Genomic DNA, 10,000 nt, shown 5'->3' with positions numbered 1-10,000 from the left:
TTACTCATACTGTTTATTGACATGTTTGGACTGTATAAACGAACATCACTATTTGATTGTTCAATTATGTCACTTTGTTGGAAGTTGATTGGACACTTTTGGATTGGATAAGAATATGTACTGTATTATTTGATTGGTAGGCTGGTTCATCTTTCTGATTGGCCACTCCCACCATCTTCAACATTTTCATTGGATGTTCAGGAATACTTATTTTTTGTGTAGGACACCACTTTATTACCATGGAATCTTATTGAAAGGCATTTGAAAATTGGCTTTCAGCTATATGTCACTAAAGATCGACAGGTTATTCATAATTTTTGATGTTAGAGTACATGTTGTATATTACATATAGTGCAACGTGTTTCATTAGGTAAACACAGGTAATGAGTTAGATTGATGATTTTAAGTGTTATGTCTTAGATATATATGCTGATTTTCTTGCATGACAGTGACAAGATGAATATATGATATTTTCTTTGGTTGATCAGGATTTAGGTGTATATGATCAGCAGTTATGATATGCTATCAGAATGGAAATTGAATAGTATGAGGTAATGGTTTTGTTTTTTATGTAGTTGGGCTATGCTATTTCAATGATTGGATAATATTTTGGATTAGATTGTTTAACTGGTACAGATGGAGAACTCGTTAAACCATTGGGTTGATATTATTATTATTATCTTTTTGTATTCTGATTTGATTGGATAATATCTTTGGCTGGACTACCTGATTGAGTGAAGTGGAATAATAAGGTTTTAGTGATTTCTGTGTTTTATTTTTACATATAGTTTTGATATATTTGATATTATTATTTTATTATTGTGGTATACGCATTTAGATGCATCCATAGCATTTTAAACACATTAAAGGAACCAGTATTATTGATTTAATTGTATAATTCATTTTCATGTAAGTTTCAACTGAAGTTAGATATGTGGTTCCGAGAAAACTTGTTATTGGCTACTTTTGCTATAAAAATGTTATGAGGTTTGAAACTGATAAATCTGATGAAGGACTTAGTTTAAGTTCGAAAGTACTCATATCATGTTTTGTTTTACTGTTGCAGTTTTATTAAAGGATTTTATGCTTGTGATAGTCGCTGTGGTAGTCACTACTGTTTTTGGCCTTTACAACTCAGTTGCATTGTTTGTTGACTTTTTGGTTGCCTTTTCCCTCATTCTCTCTCTCTCCCTCTGTCTCTCTCTCTCTCTCTCTCTCTATATATATATATATATATATATATATATATATATTACACTAACCTCCAACATAAAAATTATCAGAATTACAAATTATCCTGGTTTTACGTAAATCAGCTTCAAAAACTTGGTCATTCGACACAGCCTTTCCTGAACTCAAATCTAATAACTCAGCTGACATTGCTAATGAATTTAACTGTAATTTTGTTAAATTAGGTTGTTCCTTACTCAATAGCTCCACACAAAACTATGCCATGAACACATTGCAAAAACCTAATATTTCACCATACTCTGTCTCACTAGTCAGTCTCCACAGCTATCATAATAAAACTACTACTTAAACTAAAACCCACCTCCCCAGCACTGGACAATCTACAAGGTGAATATCTAAAGATGGCAGCAGAGACTTAGCTTTATCTGTTTTTGTTCTAATAAACTGTTGTCTCAATGAATCTCATGTACCTTTACTGTGAGGAAAAATGTTACAGCCTCCCTGTCCACAAAGATGGTCATTCTGTCAAACATACCGGTTATAAACCCCTCTCTATCCTCTATTCCTGTCAGAAATACGTACGCGCATTCAGTCCCAACTCCTACACTATATTACACAAAAGGCACTTCTTTCTCCATCACAACTTTTGTCCCTTCCACAGTACCTCCACTGTCCTCCTTAACTTCATTAATGTTGTTAAGACAAAGAGAAAGGACGGTAAACTAATATCTGCTCTCTTTACTGATTTTTCCAAAGATTATATCTTTATCTCCCTCTTTATACTGTTACAAAACCCGCCAATATTGGCTTTCAAAATTCCTTTCCATCCTGGTTTTCTTATTACCTCTCTACAGGGAGTAAAATGTTTCATTGGCATTTCATCTTTTCTCCCTGTTGCAGTTGGGGTCCCACAAGGATCCATTCTGGGACCTATCCTGTTCAGCATCTTTGTTACTGGCCTTGACATAGCCAGTAAGAATTCTACCTTAGTACAATATGCAAATTATGTGACCATCATCTGTTCAGCAAACAACCTTGATTCCCTGCAAAAACTGACCCAGAATCCTTCAGTTCTATAGAGGATTGACTGACTATTTCCTCAGCTATTCCTAAACTGTAACAAAACAAAACTACTTCTCTTCAATCCCAAATACCTTGCGATAAAGAATCTATAAACTGTCAACTCTTCCAGCAATATCAAAACAGAACTTGTCACACAAACCAAAGAACTAGGAATTTATATAGACAAAAACCTAGTTTGACTTTCACATTCAACATACAATGAAAAAAGCACACCAAAAACTAAGCACTCTCTGTAGTGCAAAATCCTATCTACCATTGCAAGGTGTTATATCGCCACTACTGCCCTAGTAGCTTCTCTCCCCTACTCAGCACCATTACTGACAAACATCCAACTAACTCAACAAAACAAACTCAAGCAGTGCTACAACATTGTCATAAAATCTGCAACCAACCTGCCCCATAGAGCACAACACTGTATGGTCCACAAATACCTGCTGTGAATTGAACTACCTCACCTCTTCACGTATTCCTACCGCCCTGTTATCCACTATCTAATAACCAGATGACTGTCCATCTCTAGCCAACCTTATACCACCATACAACCCACCCAAAAGCTCGTGCTGTTCTGACGAAGTCCTTCTGGTTCTGGGTCATAACATCGACAACTAAAACATCGACACCGACTTCACTGACGCGAAAACACCGACACGGAAATGATCGAAACTACAAATCACGGACATTTAACAGGTAAGGGGTTTACATATCGCTAATCATGCCTACCATAAGGACTAATTAATACAATTATCGTAACACATGCATAACACTGCCACACTTACTAAAACATGGTAGGCATGATTAGCGATATGTAAACCCCTTACCTGTTAAATGTACGTGATTTGTAGTTTCGATCATTTCCGTGTCGGTGTTTTCGCGTCGGTGAAGTCGGTGTCGATGTTTTAGTTGTCGATGTTATGACCCAGAACCGTCCTTCTACATAAATCAAAACCTAATAAGTCTGCAGTCTGTTCCCTGTACTCCCATCAAGTGTCAGAAACCTGGAACTCACTAAAATCATTCAAATTACAGTAAACTTTCACTTACTCAGCTCCTGGCTCTACAAATGTGCTGCTCCAGACTAGGACATCACCTTCTTCAACCTTGTCCCTGCTCACCTCCCTTCATAGCCTCCTCCTACCTGTACGAAAACTCACTTTTCTTCCCACTTTTTTTTTATACCCCCTCAGCTCTCTCAACACTATACCGCTTGTAAGACATTTCACTTTCTGTTGAAAATAACAACAATTTATTGTTGTCAGTATATTTCAACAAATTTGAAATGCAGTTCACCCTGTTTTGGAAAATGTTGTAAAGACGTTTGCATATTATTGTCTTTTAAATGTTAGTGTCACTCCGCCTATTACTACTGTTTTTACACTGGAACCTTCTTCTCTAGGCTGCCACTAAAAATGGGTTTTGTGCCCATTCAGACTTTACCAGTAAAAAAATCAATCAATCAACAAATAAATAAATGTTGTGGATGAGACTGCTGCACTGTTTTGTATTACTAAACTTGCCATAACCCCATTTATATAAAAGTATTCTCCTTACACCATTATTTTTGCTGTAATTTTCTGTTGTGGTATTGGGTAGAGAAATTGTGGCTAAGTTCTGACAACAGTGAAAAAGAAAGATACAGCTGACATATTATAAGTCCTAAGTTTTAACTAATTTTCATCAAAACTACTACTACTACTGTCTAAAAGAATAAACAGAGCACTTTTCAAATTTTTGTTTCACATGGGCATTAAAGAGCAAGATGTCTCAGCTCATATCTTATGTGAACTTCTGAAGTTAACTGATCATTTCAAGGAGATGTTTTTTGAAATATTGCTGAATTGGCATTGATGGGTAGCGTTAGTTAATGGACTAGAACCTGTATGATAGTGGATCAGCCAAATAACTGATACTCAGTAGCTATGATATTGCTTAAAACATTCACACAGTTTGGCTTAAGCATCAGTCTAAACCCAGGCGCCCACTGTCTAGAGCTTCAGCTAATTCCTTTGAAATGATAGGATAGGATGTTATCAAAAACACTAGCACCCAACAAGACAGGACATAATCTAATGCATTTCTGCTGAAAGGGCATCGATGGAGCAGCACTAACCCATACCATTGAAACCAGTAAGCGATAAGTTAACAAAATTGCAAACCGTACACATTTATGGGGTAAGATACTAACTAAAACACTAATTTTAATTAATTAGAGCACCAGTCAAAGGACTGATAAGACAATAATAGGTTCTAGTTTCACCCAAAGGGCTAGCAGAAAAGGTTGAGAAAAGTAATAAAACCATTAGCGATTACTAAAATCTAACACCCTGACGCTGCTGGATTATAGCATCATCCAATACATTAACAATGATGGGCTACAATACCAACCAAACTACTAACAGTGCTGCTTTAGGACAACATTCAATGGACTGGTATTACTAAAGCATGGCATATGACACCAAAACACTGAAAGTTATTTTTTTAACATTTGTTGACCGGGAAAGTCCATCTAGGACAGAGCCTATTTTCAGCAGTGGCCCAGGGAGAAATGCTCCAGATGCATGTCTTTGGAATGTGGAAGGAACCTGGAGTACCCAGAGGAAACCCACATGAACACAGGGAGGACATACATACTTCGCACAAAAGACACCCCAGCTGAGAATCGAACAGGAGGACCTCTTGCTGTGAAGTGACAACATTAACCTCTGCACCACTGCACTGAAATGTATAATATATAATACTGGGCAATAGTGTAAGCATTGCTACAAGTGGGTTAGGATATCTGAAGCACTCTGAAAGGTGAAGTGAGCTAAACATCTCTTCAGTCCCCACTTATGTAAGATTTACAAATTCTCATTAGCAACCAGCTGAGAATCATTTCCCACCCCATCAAAGAATGAAACATATATATATATTTCACAACGTAAACAACACAAAAAACATCACATGGGTATACATACATAACAGAATAGAGTACCATATAGCGACATGCTCAGAAAGCATATCTATTTACATATAATGATGATAATAATAATAATAATAATAATTATAATAACATTAACATTCACAAACACAATGTCAGATTAAGTAGCTGATCCATTTTGCAAAAGCATCTAATTTTCATAGTTCATATCACTGAATAAATTTCAAGTGCTTCTAAATTGTCAAATCTAAGTGATTATTTTATAGTTTTCCCAACAAAGTGCTGTCAATATATTGCTCTGTTTACATAGATTACAAAGGTCGAATAAAATACGAAATTTGTGAAATGTATGAAATCACAGATGGTAAAGTAGTAACTGGCCTATAGTAACTGGCCTATACAATCATCTGTGTGTGCATGTTTTCCAAACGTTACAAATAAAGCAGTGGTTACAGTATTAATTGAGAATAATATCTAAACTTATGTAGTATAGTGAAAGGCAATACGCATTTCTGAAAGCATAAAAAAATTACCAAGACTTTGGGATCACCTCTTAAGCAAGAGATTGTAGACTGTGGAAATTGTACAAAAGCAAATCTAACAGGTGCATTCTGATGACGTAACAGGTGCATTCTGATGACATCTATTTGACTAATATAATCATTGTAATGCAGACTCTTCAAAAACAAACATACCTCTCATGTTCCTCAAGAAAATCAACAATCTCTTCCTCACTGTTAGGCTTGTTGGGAATAGTAACTGGCTCCTCCATAAAAGGTTCATAATAGTCTATTTCATTCATCTTCAGGTCTAGTTTCTTAGCAGTCTATTGAGCATAGAGAGAGAACAAATGAAAAGTTCGCGACATAGTGCTACACCAAAAATATACATTTAGGTTGAAGTAAAGTCAAGAAAATAGTAGGCTGCACAAAAGATAGCACGGGCCAAGCTTAATAGTTCCACTTATTCAATTAACTAAAAAATTGATGGTGGGTTATAGAACTTCATTTGCGATACTTTTAACATCCATTTGGTTAGCTTTCTTAGCCAAAGGCAGTACAGATCATCACTCATAAAATGACATAAAACCAGATTTATCTCATTTGAGCATTGTACATTCCATGCATATATGGAATGCAAGATCACAATGTTTTATAAACATAGCTGGTTATTGTTTTCAAGACAATAGAATTCAAGTCTATTCGCTAAAAGCTTTCCAAATGTGTATATAATCCAAGTGCACTATTTCCAACTTAAATATGAGATTTAGTAAGCTACCCTAAATCTTGAACTGCCAAGACACGTTTTCAGTGTATTAACTACAAATTAATAGGTTCATAGGTTCATAGGTAGGTACTAGGCTATCTGACTGAAGGCATTTATAAGCCTAGCCAGAATGTGTTGGCTTTTGCCACCCCCTTAGATTAGTTCCCTGTGCCTCTGTCCAGCAGAGTCACTGAAGTGATCCCTGGGGTAAACTTTCTGTTTCCCATCCACTTGTCAAGGTTTCTCTTGAAGAGTGTTAGCGAGGAGCTCTGCCTAATGTAGATTGGAATCTTGTTCCAAAGCATGGGAAGTCTCTGGGACAGGAATATATCCCTCCAGCATGTCCTATTTATTGTTGTGGTGAGGATTAGATCCCTGGAGCATGTGGCTTGAGGGGATATGGTTTTCTTTAGGTGGAGCATGTCCATCAATTCTGGGTTGGACATGGCCTTGTATGTCAGACAGAGATCACCTCTGAGTAGACGGTATGCAACCGAGTACAGCTGGAGTTTCTTCAGTTGAGCTGCATAGGGCATCTGCTTGAGACCACTGATCCTCTTGGTGAGGAACTTCTGTGGTGTTTCCAGTTGTTGCGGGTGTCTTGTAAGGTACATCCCAAATGGGGCATTGTGCTCTATGATGGGTTTGATGAGTGATGCGTAGAGGGGCCCAATGACCTCTTTTGATCTGGATGCAAACCCTTTTGTGATTAGGTGGGCCACATAGAAGGATTTTCTAACCACTTTGGCAATGTGATTATCAAAGGAGAGATTACTATCTACTTGGGTCCCCAGATCCCTTATTACATCTTTCGTATTTAGGGGGCTACTGCCTATGTGGTAGTTTGTGGGTACTTTGTTTTTTCCAAAGGGGATGACTATGCACTTTTTGGCATTTAGCTTGAGACCATGGTTTTGACACCAGGTATCTGTCTCAGTGAGACCCTTTTGGAGGATGTCTGTGTCAGCTGGAGAGTCAATTATAGCCCCTAGTTTGCAGTCAGATCGAAGTCCTCCTGTGCTTGCCTGTACCTCTGAGAAGTATATGCTGTACAGGAGGGGTCCTAGGGCTGAGCCCTGGGGAATGCCACTTGTAACAGGTTTAGAGTCAGACCTAGCTACTGCAACTCTTACCATGTGGGTTCTGTCCATGAGCCAGTTGGCAACCCATCTCATGACGTAGGGGTTGATGTTCAGGCTGGTGAGCTTGTCTATAATACCTGAGAGGGGAATAGTGGTTGAAGGCCTTTGTGAGGTCTAGGTAGGCTGTGTGGACCACCTTTCCCTCATCTATATTCTTGGTAACTGTCACAAAGAAGTCCACCAGGTTTAGGAGGCATGATCTGCCCTTAACAAAGCCGAACTGGGTTGGGTCCAGTGTTTGGAGGTTTCCAATGTCTCTGTTAATGAGATCCATGATGATGCGCTCCATAGCTTTGCAGACCAAGCTAGTCAGGCTTATAGGGCGATAGTTCCCGGGGTCCGTTGTGGCTCCACCTTTGTGGAGCGGAATAACCGTTGATGTGTGCCACTCTGTGGGCATGTAGCCTGTAGAGAGGTTGAGTTTAAACAGTGTGTTTAGGTGAGGAGTTAGTTCATCTTTGACCTCGTGTAGGACACAGCCTGGGACACCGTCCAGTCCCATTGATGCTGTTTTTGGCTTTGGAAAGAGCTGTTTTAACCTGAGTGTCTGTGATTTCAGGGTCACTACATTCTTCTGGTATAGTTATGGGCCCTTTTGGGGGTGAGAGGGGGGTGAAATTTGCACTGAACCTGTCTGCCAGGATGTTGGCTATATTGATCGGTTCAGTGTATTTTGTGCCATTCTGCACTAACTCCGAGCAGATCTGAGAACTGCCACTTAGTGTCTTGACATAGCTAAAGAATGCCTTGTGGTTATCTTTGGAGTCCATGGCAATTTTTCTTTCGAAGCTAGCCTTGGATGATTTTATGAGGGAACGTAGTTTCTTTCTGATACTGATCAGGGATGTCTTCCCTTCTTGGGATTTTACTCTTTTCTGTACTAGTTTCCTCCTTCTATTGTATAGCTTGTTTATGGCAGGGGTCCACCAGACTGGTTTCCTTTTCTTGGAGGAATGAGTCTTGGTTTTGTTTGGGATAGCATGATTCATGCGTTCTTCTAAGTACCCGTAGAGTGCATTAGTAAAGGATTTTGCAGCTTGGACAGCGTTATCCTTTAGCATGGGGGCTTTGAAACTTCCCACCTCAGTCTCAAGTAACGTGAAGTTTGCTTTTGAAAAGTTTTTCACAGTGGTTTCTTTGACCGGGGGTGGTGGTGGAATGTGGATATCCAGAGTGATTAGTTTATGGACAGATCTAACCAGCAAGGGGTTGACCTCCGGTGTGAAACAAAAAGGTCGCCCATGTTGGTGATGACCAGGTCCAATATGTTGTCACCTCTGGTGGGGGTGTTAACTAGTTGATCCAGGGCGTTTGAGTTTATAAATTCTAGGAAATGTTGGGCCAGGGAGTTCATACTTGAGTAGTTCTCCCAGTTAATGTTTGGATAATTGAAATCACCCAATATCAGGGTGTTTGGTAGGACCTTTATGTTTCCCAGTGTTTCCAGGAATGCGTAGTGGAGGTCCTGGGACATGGTGGGTGATCTGTAGCAAGCTATAATTTGAATAGCAGTTTTGACCATTGTTAGTTGGATGTGGATGATCTCTGAAGCATAATATTATAATTTAGACTCCTTGTTATAACAATGTAACTATTTATAATGTTTCATATATAAGTTTTTTTTTTCAGCTGCAAAGTCAAAATTTGCTGTGCTATTTATAAGAAAGTTGACCGTACTGCTCTTTAAAATATCAGGATAATGGCATGCTGTAATTTTTTATCACAGAACACAACTTCCCAACTCGCAATTGCCATTTAAAAGAAGAAACAATTAAGTAGCCTTTGTTATCCCAAGCACTTTCTACAAGTAATGATTTTATCAAAAATCAGTCAAAAAATCTTGCATACAGAAAATGAAACTGCCTTTTTTTTGGCCCCATACACAGTATAATGCATTTCCTCTAAGGTCACTGCTTTGGAACTCAAACTTTTCTAAAATACAGTGAGCTTAGAGTCAAATAAATTAACTGGATGTTAGCAGCAAAGAGCCTAACATTATAGAGGTTCAAGGAGAAACAGTTTAATACAGGTTATAAGGTGCTGATGAGCTTTATCACGTAATCCTAATTTCAGCAGTCTCCATTTGTCTGCTGCATAACCCTCAGCAAGTCATTTGCAAGACATTTTACATGCAAATTGCTCAGGTAAAGAGACAGTTGTATCTTGTGTGCACACCTAGTTAGAAAATAAATGAATAAAAATGTTGACTAGTAAAATGTTTACATTTTCACAGAGACATGTTTTTTTTCCATATTAAATTACTATTTGGAGCAGTGTCTGTGATGAATGCTTTAGTGTAAATCTAGTATAACTGCCTGTATTCATTTATTTGCCCTGTGAGTACTATTTTCAGGAATAATACGTACCTTACTGTCAAAGGTGGCAAAGAAATTGATGAAAG

At 38.2% G+C, this 10,000-nt stretch overlaps 1 protein-coding gene across 1 annotated transcript in view; it reads right to left on the bottom strand.

Annotated features, from left to right (window-relative positions):
* LOC122791740 (calsequestrin-1-like) overlaps positions 1 to 10,000 on the bottom strand; it is a 214,951-nt gene that overhangs the window by 67,768 nt on the left and 137,183 nt on the right. The window contains exons 5-6 of the mRNA XM_044059648.1: positions 9,966 to 10,000; positions 5,887 to 6,017 (exon numbers count right to left, since the gene is read on the bottom strand). The exon at positions 9,966 to 10,000 is cut by the window's right edge and continues 39 nt beyond it. Of these exons, the coding sequence (XP_043915583.1) occupies positions 5,887 to 6,017; positions 9,966 to 10,000 (166 nt within the window). The remainder of the gene's footprint in view (positions 1 to 5,886; positions 6,018 to 9,965) is intronic.

The sequence above is a fragment of the Protopterus annectens genome, chromosome 17.part0 (assembly GCF_019279795.1).
Source record: "Protopterus annectens isolate FY-2018-M chromosome 17.part0, PAN1.0, whole genome shotgun sequence".
NCBI classification, from domain to species: Eukaryota; Metazoa; Chordata; order Ceratodontiformes; family Protopteridae; genus Protopterus; species Protopterus annectens.
This window is presented reverse-complemented; position numbering and strand designations above follow the sequence as displayed.